The sequence below is a fragment of the Vipera ursinii genome (assembly GCF_947247035.1).
Source record: "Vipera ursinii genome assembly, chromosome: 6".
In the NCBI taxonomy this organism is placed as follows: Eukaryota; Metazoa; Chordata; class Lepidosauria; order Squamata; family Viperidae; genus Vipera; species Vipera ursinii.
The window spans coordinates 86,864,190-86,883,628 of NC_139515.1; the positions used below are offsets into that span (position 1 = coordinate 86,864,190).

General features: G+C 45.9%; 1 protein-coding gene across 2 annotated transcripts in view; it reads right to left on the minus strand.

The window, feature by feature from the left end:
* The window catches only part of CHCHD3 (coiled-coil-helix-coiled-coil-helix domain containing 3), a 109,787-nt gene extending 91,646 nt beyond the window's left edge, over positions 1 to 18,141 (minus strand). For both annotated transcript variants that reach the window (XM_083366175.1, XM_083366176.1), the window contains exons 1-2: positions 17,999 to 18,141; positions 13,671 to 13,776 (exon numbers count right to left, since the gene is read on the minus strand). In XM_083366175.1, the coding sequence (XP_083222301.1) occupies positions 13,671 to 13,776; positions 17,999 to 18,082 (190 nt within the window). In that variant the 5' untranslated portion in view covers positions 18,083 to 18,141. The remainder of the gene's footprint in view (positions 1 to 13,670; positions 13,777 to 17,998) is intronic.
* Between the last annotated feature and the right edge of the window lie 1,298 nt (positions 18,142 to 19,439).

The following is a 19,439-nucleotide window of genomic DNA, read 5'->3' on the forward strand; positions in this document are numbered from 1 at the left end:
GGATAAAGTAACCGAGTGCAAAGCCACGCAGTTCTCTCTTTCCCCCCCCCAAAAATAATCTATTCTTTTCAAAAGAAAACCACCTTATGAGCCTATTTAGTCTGACAATAGGAATAATTTACTGGGAGCCATTTTATTCCCTGTTTGCCTTGCTGAAATTATTCCTAACATTGAGCAGGAGAAGCTGGGACTTAGGAGCCCTTAATATTTATTTCCAATTACGCATCACATGCAATTCCGTCATACGAAGAGACAAGGAGAAGAATATTTCCAATGAAAGCACATCACTGGGCTGTTGAACAGCCAGCTATTAAGACATTCGTAGGGTGGGATAAAATGAACTCCACGAAATTCAATGAGACTTTGATTCCGGAAGTTCTGGGGAGTAGAAGTCCACAAATCATAAAAGGGCCTAGTCTGAAGACCCCATGTCTTAAATCTACCAAACAAAATGGAGGCTGGCTGAGGAATTCTGGAGTTGAAGTCCTCAAGTCATAAAAGGGCCTAGTCTGAAGACCCCTGTCTTAAATCTAACAAACAAAATGGAGGCTGGCTGAGGAATTCTGGGAGTTGAAGTCCACAAGTCATAAAGGGGCCTAGTCTGAAGACCCCTGTCTTAAATCTAACAAACAAAATGGAGGCTGGCTGAGGAATTCTGGAGTTGAAGTCCACAAGTCATAAAAGGGCCTAGTCTGAAGACCCATGTCTTAAATCTAACAAACAAAATGGAGGCTGGCTGAGGAATTCTGGGAGTTGAAGTCACAAGTCATAAAAGGGCCTAGTCTGAAGACCCATGTCTTAAATCTAACAAACAAAATGGAGGCTGGCTGAGGAATTCTGGGAGTTGAAGTCCACAAGTCACAACAGGGCCAAGTCTGAAGACCCCTGTCTTAAATCTAACAAACAAAATGGAGGCTGGCTGAGGAATTCTGGGAGTTGAAGTTCACAAGTCATAATAGGGCAAGTTTGAAGACCCCTGGTCTAAGTGTAGAACAGCCAGTTAAATCCTCGGCTTACGCCCACAACTGAGACCAAATTTCCATCGCTAAGCAACACAGTTGTTAAAAAGTTGTGTGTTTTGCCCCATTTTTACGAACTTTCTCGCCACTGTTGTTAAGTGAGATCACTGTAGTTGTTAAACTAGCAACATAGTTGTTAAGTCCATCTGGCTTCCCCACTGATTTCGCTTGTCCGAAGGTCGTAAAAGGGGACCACGTGACACACACACCCCGAGGACAAACTGTGACGGCCGTAAGAATGAGCCAGTTGCCAAACGTCTGAATTTTGATCACAGGACCGTGGGGATGCCGCATGGTCATAAGTCATAAGTCACTTTTTTGAGGGCCGTTGTAACTTTGAACAGTCACTAAACAAACTGTTGTAAGTCAAGGACGGCCTGGAAAGATGTAGCAGAAATACAGGCCTATTCACTATTCCTCCTCCATTCTAAGAGTCTAAATCCCATATTTACAAATGTCTGCATTCTCAGTCTCCCCATCCCAAGATCAGAAAATCTGAGTGGGGGGAAAAATCTTTGAAGGACTTTAGTATGGATCATAGTCATAATAACAACAACAATAACAGAGTTGGATGGGACCTTGGAGGTCATCTAGTGCAACCCCCTGCTCAGGCAGGAAACCCTATACATTTCAGACCAATGGCTGTCCAGTCTCTTCTTAAAAACTTCCAGTGTTGGAGCATTCACAGCTTCTGGAGGCAGGTTGTTCCACTGATTAATTGTTCTGACTGTCAGGAAGTTTCTCCTTAGTTCCAGGTTGCTTCTCTCCTTGATTGGTTTCCATCCATTGTTTCTCGTCCCGCCTTCAGGCGCTTTGGAGAATAGCTTGACTCCCTCTTCTTTGGGGCAGCCCTGAGATACTGTAGCACAGCTATCATGTCCCCCCTGCCCTAGTTCTTCTTTTCATTAAACTAGACATTCGCAATTCCAGCAACCGTTCCTGATATGTTTTAGCCTCCAGTCCCTTAACCATCTTTGTTGCTCTTCTCTGCACTCTTTCTAGAGTCTCAACATCTTTTTGACATCGTGGTGACCAAAACTCGATGCCGGATTCCAAGTGTGGCCTTACCAAGGCGTTGTAAAGTGGTATTAACACTTCACGTGATCTTGATTCTATCCTCCTGTTGATGCAGCCTAGCACTGTGTTGGCTTTTTTTGGCAGCTGCAGCACACGGCTGGCTCACATTTAAGGAATTGTTCCCTAGGACTCCGAGATCCCTCTCACAGTTGCTACTATTGAGCAAGGTACCACCTATACTATACCTGTGCATTTGATTTTTCCTGCCTAAATGTAGAACCTTACTTTTTTCACCATTGAATTTCATTTTGTTAGATAGTGCCCAGTGTTCGAGTCTGTCCAGATCCTCCTGAATCTTAAGCCTGTAACTTCTGGAGTATTGGCTATTCCTGCTGGCTTGGTGTCGTCTGCAAATTTGACGAGTTGCCCATCTATCCCCTGGTCCAAATCGTTGATGAAGATGTTGAAGAGCACTGGGCCCATTAAACTAGTCCGATTAAACTGTGGCAGAATTTGGCAAGTGGGAAAAGGGACCGAGCACAAAATACGAGATGATTTCTGCTTTCAAAAGTATTAAAATTACTTTCCTTCGGTCTGGTTATTTTACGCAAAGCCAAAGTTTTCCAGGTGTGCGTCTGCTCAAGTCCTCCTTGTGGAGATTTTAGACCAGCCCCATGAAAAGCAAGCAAGCAATCAGGCCCCCTTTCACCAGAAAACTACATACATACATACATACATACATACATACATACATACATACACACACACACACACACACATATACGCACACATACATATACTTATAAGGTAAAGTTTCCCCCGCACATGCGTGCTAGTCGTTTCCGACTCTAGGGGCCGGTGCTCATCTCCGTTTCAAAGCCGAAGAGCCAGCGCTTGTCCGAGGACGTCTCCATGGTCACGTGGCCGGCATGACTAGACGCCAAAGGCGCACGGAACGCTGTTACCTTCCCACCGGAGTGGTCCCTATTTTTCTACTTGCATTTTTTACGTGCTTTCGAACTGCTAGGTTGGCAGAAGCTGGGACGGGTAACAGGCGCTCACTCTGCTACGCGGCACTCGGGATTCGACCCGCCAAACTGCCGACCTTCTGATCGACAAGCTCAGCGTCCTAACCCACTGAGCCACCGCGTCCCTTACACACACACACACACACACATATACATATATACACACACATATCTTACATCTTAAATCTGTTTTTAATTAATCCGTTAATCAGAGCAATTAATAGATTAATGCTTCAAACGCGGGGCTTGTAATTTGATAACTCAGCTGCTCCCTTTCCAGTGTCGGGAAGCACTTGGCAAATACGGCCCCTTTCGAAACAAAGAGCTTAATAACGCAGCCGGATTCGTTCGGGTGCAAATAACAGCCGACTTATTAGCAGCATTTGTCTCTTCCTTGCCACTGTTCATGGGGCTCCAAAGGAAAGGCGGGGTGGAGAGATTCTGTTGCAAGCCATTTCGCTTCCCTTTAGTTAGGTGGGACGTTGCAACGGCCTCTTCTGGCTGGAAATAACTTTCTCCGGCTTTCGGGAGGGGGGGGATCTAGCGGAGGGGGGGTTTTCACAACAACTTGGACCAGTCAGTGACCGGTCATAAGTGGAGGACTCCCTTCTTGCATTCAAACGAAGATTCCTCTCTCCACCTCAACTTTTGAAGGAAAAAAGGGGAAGAAAAAACAAACGTAACCTTCAGCTCCGTTTATTCGCGCTCCTCTTTCAGCAGCTGGTTCTTTCTTTCTTTCTTTTTTCTTTCTTAAAATCCCTTCCATTCGTTTCCTATTTTTAAAAGCCGGCCCCAGACGGCTTCATCTGGTGACGGGTTTTTGCCTCCTATTTAGCAATTAGCCTTTAAAATGGACAGGCAAACTGACTTTAAAACAATAATAAAAAAAGTCAGCCTTTCAAGTGCGTGGTTAGGGTTAAAAAAAACAAAAAACCACCTAGCTTTCTCCACCAGCCAAGTTGCCAGAACCATCAAGATAATTAACCCAAAGTGATGTGATGACACCACATTAAACTAAATATTACAAGGAAGCTTTGCTGGGTGACTTTGCCTTCTAACCTCGTGTTCAAAGCTCGAACTAGCTATACACGCTCTCTCTCTCTCTCTCTCTCTCTCTCTCTCTCTCTCTCTCTCTCTCTCTCTCCCTTTTTTCTCTCTCCCTCCCTCCCTTTCTCCCTTTCCCTTCCTCTTCTGTTCTCTCCCTCCCTCCCTCTCTTCTCTCTCTCTCCCTTTTTCTCTCTCCCTCCCTATCTCTCCCTTTCCCTCCCTCCCCTTTCTCTTTCCCTTCCTCTCTTCTTTTCCCTCCCTCCCTCTCTTCTCTTTTCTCTCCCCCTCCCTCTCTTTCTCTCCCTCTTTCAATCTCCCTCCCTTTCCCTTCTCCTTTTCTCTCTCCCTCCCTCCCTCTCTTCTTTCCCTTCCTCTTCTCTCCCTCCCTCCCTCTCTTCTTTCCCTTCCTCTTCTCTCCCTCTCTTCTCTCTCTTTTTCTCTCTCCCTCCCTATCTCTCCCTTTCCCTCCCTCTTTTCTCTCTCTCTTCCCCTTCTTTTTTCCCTCCCTCCCTCTTCTCTCCCTCCCTCTTTCAATCACCCTATCTCTCCCTTTCCCTCCCTCTTCTTTTCTCTCTCCCTCCCTCCCTCCCCTTTTCTTTCCCTTCTTCTTTTTTCTCCCTCTTCTCTCTCCCTTTCCCTTCCTCTTCTCTTTTCTCTCTCCCCCTCCCTCTCCTCTTTTCTCTCTCTCCCTCCCTCCCTCTCTTCCTCCCTCTCCTTCCCTCTCTCCTCTCTCCCTCTCCCCCCTCCCTCTTTTCTCTCTCCTTCCCCCCCCCCAAAGACTCCACTCTTATTCCCCGCAGCATGGATTTTTCCATTTTTCTTTTTCGAGAAGAAAGAAAACCATTACTCTTTGGTTTACCGAACATTACCCAGTCCTCTCCGAGAGCTTCGGAGAACGAACGGCTCCCTTAGGCCCAACTAAGAAGGAAGCGGGTCCCCGAAGTCCTCTTCGAAGGAAGAGTGGTAGTAAAACAAAATAATAAATAATAACTTTTTGGACTCCTGCAACCTCGGGGGGATTCCGAGCAAGCCGGTATTTATGGTCTCCTGTCGCCCCAGCCATGTTTCGGATCCCGGCCCGCTGACATTCATTGTTGGTGTTGGCCATTAAAGAGAGTAAATGCTCCTGCCAGGTTCCCGTATCGTGTCGTCGGCTCGCTTTCGGCTCGCTGGAAGGGCGTCGACTCAACTCGTGGTTGGCAAGCCGGGATTTGTGCCAACGGATCCTTCTGGTTCATTCGGACCCCTGTTCGGTGAATCCGGCTTTGCTTGTCAGAAGGGGATCGCCAAAGGGGATCGCGGGACCCTGCGACGCTCCATGAATGCTGGCCAGTTGCCGAGTGTCCGAATTTTGATCACGTCACCCTGTTGGGAATGTTGCAACTGTCGTGACAAAAAGGGTCATAAGCAGTGGTGGGATTCAGCCGCTTCGCACCACTTTGGCAGAACCGGTAGCTAATTTTTTGTTGCCCAGGCCCAGAACGGACTTCCGGAAGTGGCATCCACGCACAGAACCGGTTGTTGACATATTTGAATCCCACCACTCCTCCCTCCCTCCCTCCCTCCTTCCTTCCTTCGTTCCTTCCTTCCTGTCTGTGGTGGGATTCAGCCAGTTTGCACCACTTCGGCAGAACCGGTAGCTAATTTTTTGTTGCCCAGGCCCAGAACAGACTTCCGGAAGTGGCATCCACGCACAGAACTGATTGTTGACATATTTGAATCCCACCACTCCTCCCTCCCTCCCTCCCTCCTTCCCTCCATCCCTTCCTTCCTGTGGTGGGATTCAGCCGGTTCGCACCGGTTCAGCAGAACCGGTAGCTAATTTTCGGTTACCCAGGCCCAGGACGGACTTCCGGAAGTGGCATCCACGCAGAGAACCGGTTGCTCGCATATTTGAATCCCACCACTGGTTGTGACTTTTTCCTGTGCTGTTGTAGCTTTGAATGGTCACGAAACTGAATGGTTGTTAAGTTGAGGGCTACCTGTGTTCTGGATCTTCTTAGGTACTTCAAACGGCTTGGTTCTTAAGACTGCCCAGACCAGTGATCCTCACCTGAACTCCAGCAGCTTCTACAGTTCCCAGGATACAGTCCGACTCGGGAGATGAGGAACAAAAACATCACTATCAATAGCAGAATAACAGAGTTGCAAGGGACCTTGGAGGTCTTCTAGTCCAGCCCCCTGCTCAAGCAGGAGACCCCCATACCATTCCAGACAAATGGCTGTCCCAGTCTCTTCTTAAAAGCCTCCACTGTTGGAGCACCCACAACTTCTGGAGGCAGGTTGTTCCACCGGTGAATTGTTCTCACTGTCAGGGAATTCCTCCTTAGTTCTAGGTTGCTTCTCATCCGTTTCTTCTTGTCCTGCCCTCAGGCGCTTTGGAGAATAATTAAAGTAGAATAGAGCTGGAAGGGACCTTGGAGGTCTTCTAGTCCAGCCCCCTGCCCGAGCAGGAGAACCTATACCATCTCAAACAAGTGATTGTCTAGCGCCTCTTCTTAAAAATCACCAATGATGGAGCACCCACGATTTCTGGTGGCAAGCTGTTCCACTGGTTGATTGCTGCTACCAGCATCAAGTGCCCTTCGCCCAGTGCGCTCCCACAGGGAGGGTCTGCTCAGGGTCCCACCGGTAAGAGATTGCCGGCGGGTGACACCCAGGGATAGGGCCTTCTCAGTGGGGGCGCCTGCCCTCTGGAACCAGCTGCCGGTGGAGCTGAGGACTGCCCCCGACCTCCGTTCATTCCGCCGGGGCCTGAAGACCTGGCTCTTCGAGCTCTCGGGCCCAGGCTGAGGAGAAATTTATTTTAACTGGGGTTTTATTTGCACAGGGTTAAGTTTAATCTTTTTAAACTGGTTTTAACTTTTGTATTGTTGGTTTTTAATTACCCTGTAAACCGCCCTGAGTTCTCCGGGAAAGGGCGGTATATAAATGTAATAAAATAAATAAATAAATAAATAAATTGTCCTCACTGTCGGGAAGTTTCTCCTTAATTCCAGGTTGCTTCTCTCCTCGATCAGTTTCCCTCCATTCTCTCATCCTGCCCTCTGGTGCTTTGGAGAATAATGTGACCCCCCCCCCTCTTCTTTGTGGCAGCCCCTCAAATACTGGAACGCTGCTATCATCTCTCCCATATTTCTTCTTTTCTTTAAACTGGCCAAGCCCAAGTCCTGCAGCCGTTCGTCATACAGTTTAGCCTCCGGACCCCTGATCATCTTTGTTGCTCTTCTCTGCCCTCTTTCCAGAGTCTCAACATCTTTTTTTTTTTTTACAGTAGGGTGACCAAAATATGTCCGCCCAGAAACAGCTCACAGGGATGTAATTTTCAACCCAACCCTCCACCCCGCCCCCCAGTAATGCCTTGCTGAAGCTACAATTAATACCGTATGTTATTTCTGTTTAGCAGCGTGGATTTGCAAGATGTTTTACAAAAGGACAGAAAGAAAAGATCCGTGTTTCTAGGAACTCAGATCTGCACAACAGGGAGGAGGTTAAAAGAGAAAAAAAACAACAACCCACAATTTCGGTGCATCGCGGCCTCTGCACCGACAAACACTGTGCCAAAGACATTGAGAAGGGATCAGCAAAGAGGTTTTTTATTACATTATTATATGAAAACAACATTTATTTTAATAATATGCTACTTCTCACCCATCCCGCCCTCTTAAATGAAAAACCAGTACTTTGAAACTATGGCAACTGTGCTCAACTGTAGGAGCCTAGCCTCCGTGAATATTAAAAGCCTTATTACAAGGAGACTTCCCTTGAAATGTTATAACTGTATTCTGAGGGTGTCGCTAAGCTGGGGCTATTCAGATACGCTTGTCTGTTATTCCCACTGGCCCCAAAATTCTGTAAATTAGCAGGCCAACCGTATCTGGAAATGGCCCGGTTGGAGAAGGCTAAATGGCTTGGGCACAATTACGACTCAGGTATTTTGTTCTTTCTCTCCTAATGATGGGTGGGAATCTTAAAAAGAATCAGAGATAGCAGATCTCAGTCATGTGATCCCCTTTTGCGACCTTTTGCTGGACTAGAAGACCTCCAAGGCTCCTTCCAGCTCTATTCTATTCTATTCTATATTCCATTCCATTCTCTGTTCTAATTCTATTCTATTCTGTTTTCTATTCTGTTTTCTATTTTCTATTCTATGCTATTTGATTCTATTTTCTATTCTATTCCATATTTTCTATTCTATTCATTCAATTCTATTCCATTCTATTATTTTCTATTCTATTCCATATTTTCTATTCTATTCATTCAATTCTATTCCATTCTATTATTTTCTATTCTATTCCATATTTTCTATTCTATTCTATTCTATATTCCATTCCATTCTTTGTTCTAATTCTATTCTATTCTATTCTATTTTCTATTCTATTCTGTTCTATTTGATTCTATTTTCTATTCTATTCTGTTCTATTTGATTCTATTTTCTATTCTATTCAATTCCATATTTTCTATTCTATTCTATTCTATTCCAATTTTCTATTCTATTCTATTCTATTCTATTCCATTCCATATTTTCTTCTCTTTTCTATTCTATTCTATATTTTCTATTCTATTCTATTCTAAATTCTAACTTTAATTCTATTCAAGCTATACATAGTAGTTGACTTTTTCCTACATCCAAACATTTTAATATCTCTGGCAGGCAAGGTAGCCAGCTCCAGATGTTCCAAGCAGCAGCTACACAGCTGAAGGCAAAACATCAAATGGGATGCTTCAATGGATGAGACTTCAAGTTCAACCAGACAACTTTCTGCAACTCTGCCTGCCGCTTCATGTCCAGTTAATCCTTTCTGTTGATTAGGGAATTCATCGAACTCTACCATTTGTCAAAAAGTGCAACCACAATTCCATACAGATGTTCCCGTGTACACATACATGCGTGAGCACGAACACACCTGCGTAGGAATATCTTGGAGTGCCTGTGTATTTATGGGCGCATTTATACCTACCCGTGCATGCACCCCAAAATATTCCAAATTATTTCAGTTGTGCTAAGAGCGTGACGTTTGCAGAGCCTTTAAATCTTTTTGATTTGATTTTATTTTTTAAATCATGCTTTAAGTGCTGTATTCATTTTACCAGCATTTACCAAGTGGCGTAAGAAAGCTGCTAAAGATTGCAAATCGTGCAATCCAATTGGCTATGTAGATTTCGCTGACTGGGGGTTTTGTTGCATTACTCAGAACGTTCCACCTCTATATCCCGCCGAGCCCACTGGATATATGAGGATTAGAGAAGCAGGCCGGAAAACTTTTTTTTTTAACAAGCCAATTTTTCCATTCCAATCATAAAAACGATGTAAACTTTCCAGTGCAAATGTAAAAAAAACACGCAGAGGCTAATCGACATCGTAGCCTTGGAAGGAGACTGCCAGCGGTCATCTAGTCCTTCCAGGCAAATTGAATATCAGCCTCTAGGTTTTGAAGCTTAACTGTATAGGTAAAAGTGTCCTGGATCCTCTTGCTAAACCTTTTGCTATACTTGCTTATTGCGGGTGAAGAAGGAGAGCGCAAAAGTTGGGTTGAAACTAAACATTAAGAAAACCAAGATCGTGGCATCCGGGCCCTCTCAACTCCTGGCCAATAGATGGGGAAGAAATGGAGGTAGTGACAGATTTTATTTTCCTGGGCTCCAAGATCACCACAGATGGGGACTGCAGCCAAGAAATTAAAAGACGCTTGCTCCTGGGGAGGAAAGCCATGGCAAATCTAGACAGCACACTAAAAAGCAGAGACATCACCCTGCCAACAAAAGTGCGTATAGTCAAGGCCATGGTCTTCCCAGTTGCAATGTATGGCAGTGAAAGTTAGACCATAAGAAAGGCTGAGCGCCAAAGAATTGAGGCCTTTGAATTATGGTGCTGGAGAAGACTCCTGCGAGTCCCTTGGACTGCAAGGCGATCAAACCGGTCAGTCTTAGAGGAGATCAACCCTGACTGCTCTTTAGAAGGCCAGATCCTGAACTGGAAACTCAAATCCTTTGGCCACCTAATGAGAAGGAAGGACTCACTGGAGAAGAGCCTTATGCTGGGAAAGGTGGAGGGCAAGAGAAGAAGGGGACGACAGAGAATGAGATGGCTGGATGGAGTCACTGAAGCAAGAGGCATGAGCCTAAATGGACTCCAGAAGATGGTGGAGGACAGGAAGGCCTGGAGGAACGTTGTCCATGGGGTCGCAATGGGTCGGACACGACTTCGCAACTCACAACAACAATACTTGTTTATAGCAGTAATCCAGTATCTCAGGGGCTGCCCCAAAGAAGGAGTTAAGCTATTCTCCGAAGCACCTGAAGGCAGCACAATAAGACTTTGCATGCTCTGACATGATTGACCTGTTTAGGACCATTATGACATACTGGTATGTATGTAGGCTCCATTACTGTCCTATGTTGGGGACCACCTGTAAAATTAAATCTCTTTTTTTTAATACAAGTTTTATTATTTTTTTTAAATTTTACATTCAGGTATTTATGAAGCAATACGATGGTTGGGTAATGAAAAGTAAACAACAGCAAGTAACAAGTAACTTGAGCTATTTACAAATAATTTGTTATTTGCTATTGTTTACTTTTCATTACCCAACCACCGTATTGCTTCATAAATACCTGAATGTAAAATTAAATCTCTTGGTGCCCTGGTCTCTCCCAGTAACCTACCTGGCTTAGGTTTATTTCTCTCTTCCTGAAGTCAGCCGAATACAGCCTGTCTCAATTGGAATGCAGAGTTTGTAAGCCAAACACCGTTTACACGTCAAACTTCCAACCATTTGCCAAGCAATATTGAGCTTATCTTTTTTTTTTCTATGCTATCTAGATTCCTTCCCTTCACACCCACCCTTCCGACAGACAAAAATTAATATGGCTTTCATATCAGGAGGACTGCATTTCCGATCGCGTGGCAAGAGACTCGAAGCGTTATTGACCACCGATCTCGGCATGACGAGCTTGCATTATTGCATGAAATCTTCATCTCCGATATAATCGTTAAGTAATTAAAATATCATAGGTAAGGGAAGTGCGGTGTTTACGATGTATTGGTGATAACAATTACCACGGTCTGCATGGTTTCACCATCCTTGCTGTAATTCCTGGAAGAAATCACTTTTTTTTTTTATGTGAAGAGCAGAGCCTCAGAAAAGAAGGTCCATACGGAGAGTGGTGAGGACAGCCGAGAAGATTATTTATTTATTTATTTATTTATTTATTTATTTATTTATTTATTATTTATTTTAATTCCATTTATATCCCGCCCTTCTCCGAAGACTCAGGGCGGCTTACAAGCTTAGCAATTATAACAGGAAGCTCGCTTCCCGTGATTCAGGATGTGTGCTTATAAGCGCTTGTATGTGCTTAGAGTTTGAAGCATTGTTAGAGACCCCACATCCCCATTGGTTTCTGTTGCTCCCCTCTGGGAGGAGGTTTTGAAGTACTTATAGCAGAACTACTGGACGATCCTGCAACAGCTTTGTTCCCTGTGCTATCCATCTGGTAAATTTGCAGGATTCCTTTTTTTTCCCCTGCCGTGTATATGTATATATATACTGTACACACACACACACACACACACACACACACACACGTAGTCCTTGACTTACGACCGCAATGGAGCCCAAAATTTGCGTTGCTAAGTGAGAAGTTTGTTAAGCGAGTTTCACCCCATTTTATGACTTCCCTTGCCATGGTTACTCAGTGAATCACTGCAGTTGTTAAATTAGTAAGACGGTCGTTACGTGACTCTAGTTTCTCCGTGGGACTTTGCCTGTCAGGTCGCAAAAGGGGATCGCAGGACCCCAGGATATTGCAACCGTCATAAACACAAGCCGGTTGCCAAGTGGCTGAATTTTGATCACACGACCACAGGTCGTATAAGTCCCCGCAAACGGAGGCGAATAAACTTAAAAAAAGATGTGTTGCAGAAGTTTTGTAACTTCCGTTTCTATTGCTCGAGATCGACACTGGTGCCGGGTCCTTGTGGATTGGACCCAAATTCCTCCTTAACAGCCGTGACAAGTGCATTGAGAACTTGCCAGGTGTGACTTAGGGATGTCTGCGAAAGGAGCTTAAAAATAAACCTGCTTTGTCTATGGCCAGAGCTGCCCCCACCCCCACTTCACCGAGAATGTGACAGATGCGTCTGCCCATCAGCGCCAGGGAAGAGAGAATGAACTTTGGGGGGGGGGCAGAAGGAATGCCCACAAATTAGACAACTGGCATGGAAAAGCTTATCTCGTCCCCAGAAATGTGGGAAGCGTTGCAGAAGCTTTCTGGAAAGCCGAAGAAGAGAGGAAGAGAAAGGAATACTTGCAAGATTCTGTTCATGTGACTTCGTGATTCTAGGCAGGGCGGGGGATTCGTTGCTGGGACCACTTTGAAAGTAGAACCAAGCAGCGGCTCCATGATTTCTCTTCCCTGTTTCTCCATAATTCAGACGGGTTCTTCACCCAATTTAGGCCTAAATTGGTTTGAAAAACCCAGGAACGTGAAGTCATGAGGTCTCAGGAGTTAGTCAATTAACCCAGGATTGTGGCTTGTTCTGAACCGGGCCGTACGAGCGGCTGGCCGGAACACAGGCAGTTCAACTTACACAAGCAGCAGGCCAGCGCACACCCGCGCAGCTCGGCGTGCACAAGCGCCGGGTGGTATGCACGCAGGTGTGCCCCACTTCTCTACTTGCACGGGCTGATTTCCCTTCTCCCCCTTGCCGGGCCGCCAAGCCATGAGTTAGCCCTTGATAACACTAACCAAAAGCTTGTTGACTCATGCATGACCTACTGGACGAACCCACAAACGGATGAGTTCACACAACACCCTTGGGCAAATTCCAGCAGGTCACATAAAGGCTTCGTACAATGATTGAGTACGCTCATTTTGTGTGTGTGTGAGAGAGAGAGAGAGAGAGACAGAGAGAAAGAAAGAGGAACGAAAGAAGGGAAGGGAAGGGAAGGGAAGGGAAGAAGGAAGGAAGAAAGAAAAAGAAAGAAAGAAAGAAAGAAAGAAAGAAAGAAAGAAAGAAAGAAAGAAAGAAAGAAAGAAATGATTCTTACATTGTTTATAATAACCCCGTCAACCAATGTTTTACAGGCAGTCCTCGACTTATGACAATTAAGCCCAACATTCCTGTTGCTAAGCAAGACACTTGTTAACTGAGTTTTGCCCCATTTTACAGCCCTTCTCGCCTCAGCCGTTCAATGAATCCCTGCAGTTGTTAAGTTAGTCACCGGGCTGTTCAGCGAATCCGCCTTCTCCCCACTGACTTCGCTTGAAAGAAGGTCACAAAAGGGGATCACGTGACCCCGGGACCTGGCCACCGTCATAAGTACGAGTCAGTTTCCAAGCTTCTGAATTTTGATCACGTGGGGGTTTGCAATGATTGAGAACGGGGAAAAAGAGCCCTCAGTCACTTTTTCCAGTTCCGTCGTACCTTCCGACGGTCACTAAACGAAGAAAGATCGTAAGTCGAGGACTACCTGTGTTAAATCACTTGAATAGAAATCATTTCCGATTCGCACAAAAGGGGCCACATCTGATCCTGTGGATAACACAGACCTACCTGCTGCTCCACCGATGGAGGCCTGGTTGCCCGGCCCAAATTTCTTCTGGGACCTTCCGCCGGGGGAAGACGGCTCTTTCATCCGCTCGATGACATTTTCGGAGAGCTGAAAAGAACACAATCCAAGAGTTGTTGTTTTTTTTCTTCACAACAGCGTCCCCGGAAAGTATAAAATTCCCATGCTACGTCTCGTCTTGAGTGCGAGGTATACAAGATCTTCTAGCTTTTCCTTTGAGCTCCTAAGCCCTAAAGGAGCATTGTCCGAAAGACATGCCTGGGGGTGGGGTGGGGTGGCTTTCAAAACCTCATCCTGTCTTTTAAGCCCGCCAGCAGGTAAACGGAAATTTGTTAGATGCCATTCTCCCCGGGATGAACTCAGCCTTCGATTTTTGCTCTCCTTTATTTTGCCTTTAAAATAAAATAGCATTTAAAAAAAAACAACTCGGTAAGACGCTTGGAAACGTCTAAAGCAATGATGGCGAACCTTTTAGAGAGCGAGTGCCCAAACTGCAACCCAAAACCTGGTTGAAAACTTAATATTCAGCACAATATTTAGCCAGGTCCTCTACATTCTAGTTCCAGCTCCATAAATTCTTTGCTCCTAAGCTTCAGGAAGGGGGGGAGGGAAAGGGACGTCGAGGAGACCACGTCATTACGGGGGAACTACCAAAGGGCTTAGGCAGAAGAAAGATAGGATTGGCGGAGTCTTAAGAAAGAGAAAAGAGGAGAAGGAGAGGAGCCCCAGAAGCAAAGAGGCAAAAAAGAAAGAAAAAAAAGGACCATCCTCAAATGTCACCCCTCTCCGTTTCATCCAGGTTTGCATCCAGTTTTGGTCACCACGATGTAAAAAAGATGTTGAGGCTCTAGAAAGAGTGCAGAGAAGAGCAACAAAGATGATTGGGGGACTGGAGGCTAAAACACATCAGGAACGTTTGCAGGAATTGGGTAGGTCTACTTTAATGAAGAGAAGGACAAGGGGGGACATGATAGCAGCCTTCCAATATCTCAGGGGCTGCCCCAAAGAAGAGGCAGTCAAGCTATTCTCCAAAGCGCCTGAAGGCAGGACAAGAAGCAATGGATGGAAACCAACCAAGGAGAGAAGCAACCTGGAACTAAGGAGAAACTTCCTGGCAGTGAGAACAATTAACCAGTGGAACAACCTGCCTCTAGAAGCGGTAAATGCTCCAACAGTGGAAGTTTAGTTTTTTTTTTTTTACAAGAGATTGGACAGCCCTTTGTCTGAAATGGTCTACGGTTTCCTGCCTGAGCAGGGGGTTGGACTAGATGACCTCCAAAGTCCCTTCCAACTATTATTATCATTATAAAACTTTTATTCATAAAACATGAAACTCAATCAACTGAACACTCAAATTGACTGGCAGTAATGGTCGACACGGGTTGCTGCCAGCATCCTAGGTATCAACCGGGTATCTCCTTAAAATGTAAGATGTTCCGAGTAGCACAGTTTTTTTGGTAGCTTTGCTGGAGTTATTGCAGGAAGCTGCAATTTCTTGATGTGTTTTGCAGAGTTTTTGGACATAGTTCCCAGTGCCCCGATGACAATGGGTATCACTGTTACGCGTTTCATCCATAATCGCGCAGTTTCGATGGATGATGTTGATGATGATGATTTATCCTCCACCTTCCATTTTTCATTTGAAGCCTCTCTAGGCAGGCTTCAGACCTAGCAATCCTGACCACAGGGAAGCTTGCAAGGAAATGAGGGAAGGAAGGAGTGAAAAAAGGAAGTATCCAATAACGATGGGAAACAATATGGGTCAGAAATGTAAAATTTACACAGGCACAAAATTTAAGGGAGAATTTTTATAAGATGTTTTATAGATGGCATTTAGATCCTAAGAAATTGGCATCTATGTATCCAAATTATCAGCCTAAATGCTGGAGGTGTGGTTGTGATGATGCAACGTATTATCACATATGGTGGATTAAAATTTGGTGGAACATGCAGAAGATATTTAAGAAAAAGATAAAATTTTCTCCACCATTATTTTTGCTGGGTATTACTATTGACTCTACTGCCATAGAAACTAAATTGATGCTGAATTTAATAACGGCAACAAGACTTTTGGTTGCGCAATATTGGAAGAAGGAGGATTTGCCTACTATAGAAGAATGGACTTTAAAAATTTCGAATCTGGCAGAAATGGCAAAAATCTCAGCGTATTTGAAAGACCATTCGCAACAAAGATATATTTTGGAATGGAGAAGATGGATTGATTATATCCAGAATAAATATGGGACCAAAAAGTTTCATTTAGCATTTGAATGAGTATTAGATTTAGAAGATTTGTTATTATTTAGTTATTTTTAAGGAGAGTTAAAGTGTGATAGGACTTATAGTTAGTTTGCATATTATAGTTTAAGATTGTTAGAGTCAATACCCTGTATTTGCTCTGGGAAGTTGGGGGGGAGGGAGAGGGAGGGGAAATAGGGTGGGGGTGGGTTTTTATGTTTTTTATGTTTAAAATGTATCTGTAAAACTCTTCAATAAAAAAAAGGAAGACGATCCGGATCAGGCAAGGAGGTCCCATCAACCATAGCGGTGGGGCTGGAGGGAAGGATACACAGGTAGTCCTCGACTGACAACCGTTTGTTTACTGACCGTTCCAAGTTACGACGGCCCAGAAAATAAATTGACCTGCGGCCCTTTTTCCACGCTTACCACTATCGTAGCATCCCCGTGGCCACGTGATCAAAATTCAGAGGCTTGGCAACTGGCTTGTACTTACGACTGTTGCAGCGTCCCGGACTGATGTGATTACATTTAGTGACTTTCTGACAAGCAGAGTCAACGGGGAAGCCAGGAGTCACTTCCCAACCAGGTTGACTAACTTTACAACTGTGCGTCATTTGCTTAGCAGCTCTGGCAAGGCAGGTCGCCAAATGGGGCAAAAACTCATGTAACAAACGTCTCCCTTCGCAATGGGGATTTTGGGAGTCAACTGTGGTGGTAAATCGAGGGCTACCTGCATAAATTAAAATAAAGAATATAAATACGCTAACCCAGGGGGTCTTCAAACTTGGCCCTTTGATGGCTTGTGGACCTCAACTCCCAGAGTTGGAGTCCACAAGTCACCAAAGGGCCAAGTTTGAAGGGCCCTGCACTAACCTATCTTTTACAATGTCTGGATCCAAGACAATACGTTGAGTCATAAGCCAGCATATTGAGAAATATAATAATAATAATAATAATAATAATAATAATAATAATAATAATAATAATAATAATAAAGTTGGAAGGGACCTTGGAGGTCATCTAGTCCAACCCCCTGCTCAGGCAGGAAACCCTATACCATTTCAGGCAAAGGGCTGTCCAGTCTCTTCTTTAAAGCTTCCAGTATTGGAGCACCCACTGCTTCTGGAGGCAGGTGGTTCCACTGGTTAGTTGTTCTCTACTCGGACTATATTGCTAATTCTTGACTTTGAGCCTCTTTCTGCACCCCGCTCAAAGGCAAAGGATGCTCTGGACGTTCAGAGAAAGAGGGCAGCGTTCCCCGGGGGGGGGGTTTGGGTCCCACTCCCACCAGCCTTGCTTTGCTCTGTAGTCCCCGGAGGAAGTGGGAGCCAGCCTTTCGATTTTAATCAATCATTTTTATTTTTTATTTTTTTTATTTTAATTCCATTTATATCCCGCCGTTCTCCGAAGACTCAGGGCGGCTTACAAGCTTAGCAGTAGCCTTCATTCTATGTATATGTATATGGAGGCTGCCCAATGTGGTCGTATGTTGTAAAGTCATAAAATGGGTCAGTTATTTTTTATTTTAATTCCATTTATATCCCGCCCTTCTCCGAAGACTCAGGGCGGCTTACAAGCTTAGCAGTAGCCTTCATTCTATGTATATGTATATGGAGGCTGCCCAACGTGGTCGTATGTTGTAAAGTCATAAAATGGGTCAGTTATTTTTTATTTTTTTTTTAAATCCCATTTATATCCCGCCCTTCTCCGAAGACTCAGGGCAGCTTACAATCTAAAGCACAAATCAATGTGCTTAGCAGTAGCCTTCATTCTATGCATATGCCTGCTTATTAGGGCTTTCACACACACCCCAAGCGGCATTATTACAAAGTCAGCTTAATTGCCCCCAACAATCTGGGTCCTCATCATGACCTCATGAGGCCGCGAGTTCCGCAGGCCAACTCTTGTCAGGGAGAAGGTTTCCCCCCCTCCCCTCCCCTGAGCATCTTCTCCTCCTCGGATGCGGTTACCTAGGCAACGAGGGAGCCCCACCTCCCCAGCCCTCCCCTCACCCCAAGAAGGAAAGCTCCCCACAACAAGCGGAGGGTTTCCCCCCCCCCCTAGGCCTCACCCGGATGCCCTTCACGACGGTGATGTTGTCGTTTTCGTCCGCCTCGAAGGTGACCCTCCGGGGAACGCTCTCACCACCGCCCATGGCGCCCGAGGCCGGGTCAAACTGACTAGGCCGCGGCACGGGGGCCCAAGGAGACTCGAGCTCCGCCCACCGGCGACCGCCATTGGCCCGCCGCCGCTGCCCGCCGCGCGCCGGTTGGTTGAGGGAGCCGTTGCCCACGGCGTGAGCCGGCCCACAAAGGGCGGAGCGGAAACTTTGTCTTTCTCCCGCTCTCTGCTCTCAAGTAGGAAACTTTCCGGGCGGGGGGAGAGGGGGGGAGAGGAGAACCACGACTCCCGAGATGCACCGCGGCGAGGCAAGAGCCTTGGCGCAAGGCAAAGGCCCGGGAGGGTGCGCGGCTGGGCGGGCGGGCGCGACGCGCGCGGCATTCTGGGGGATGCAGTTCCAAGGTGACTTTGCAAAGGCGGGCGAAGCTGGGAGGTAAAAAAAAAAAGCCTGGATAAGGAAAAGAGGGACGGTGGATTCGTTCGGCTTGCAAAACTCTGGGCAGCGTTAAAGAAATGCAAATAAATAAATCCTAGCTGCTCTGTGTTTTGAAGGCTGGGTCCGTGGAGTTGAAAGGGACCCCTCCCCCCCAGAATCATGTAGTCGAGCCCTCTGGAACAGGGGTCTTCAAACGTGGCCCTTTGATGACTTGTGGACTTCAACTCCCAGAATTCCTCACCCAGCATGGACCATATAAAGCCAGGGGTCTTCAAACCTGGCCTTTTTGTGACTTGTGGACTTCAACTCCCAGAATTCCTCAGCCAGCATGGACAATATAAGCCAGGGGTCTTCAAACCTGGCCCTTTCGTGACTTGTGGACTTCAACTCCCAGAATTCCTCACCCAGCATGGACCATATAAGCCAGGGGGTCTTCAAACGTAGCCCTTTTGTGACTTGTGGACTTCAACTCCCAGAATTCCTCAGCCAGGCACGCTGGCTGAGGGATTCTGGGAGTTGAAGTCCACAAGTCCTCAAAGGGCCAAGCTTGAAGACCCCTGCTATAGAGGAAGTAGAGAGATGGAACTTGCAGCCATTTTTCTAGCGCAGACCCATCCTGAGGAGCGCCCTGTCAGTGGGGTCCTTGGTGCTCTCTGAGCTTGCTTGTTTTCACATTTCACGACCCAACTAGGTAACGCCATCAGTGCTAGAAGGGAGTGGGATTTGCTCGTAGTGAGCCGTGGTGGCGCAGTGGTTAGAACGCAGAAATTGCAGGCTAATTCTGCCAACTGCCAGGGGTTCAATCCCCACCAGCTCAGGGTTGACTCAGCCTTCCATCCTTCCGAGGTCAGTAGAATGAGGGCCCAGATTGTTGGAGGCAAAGTGCTGACTCCGTAAATCAAATCAACCATTATTGTCGAAGTACAACAGTGTACAATGAGATTGGCTGAGCCTC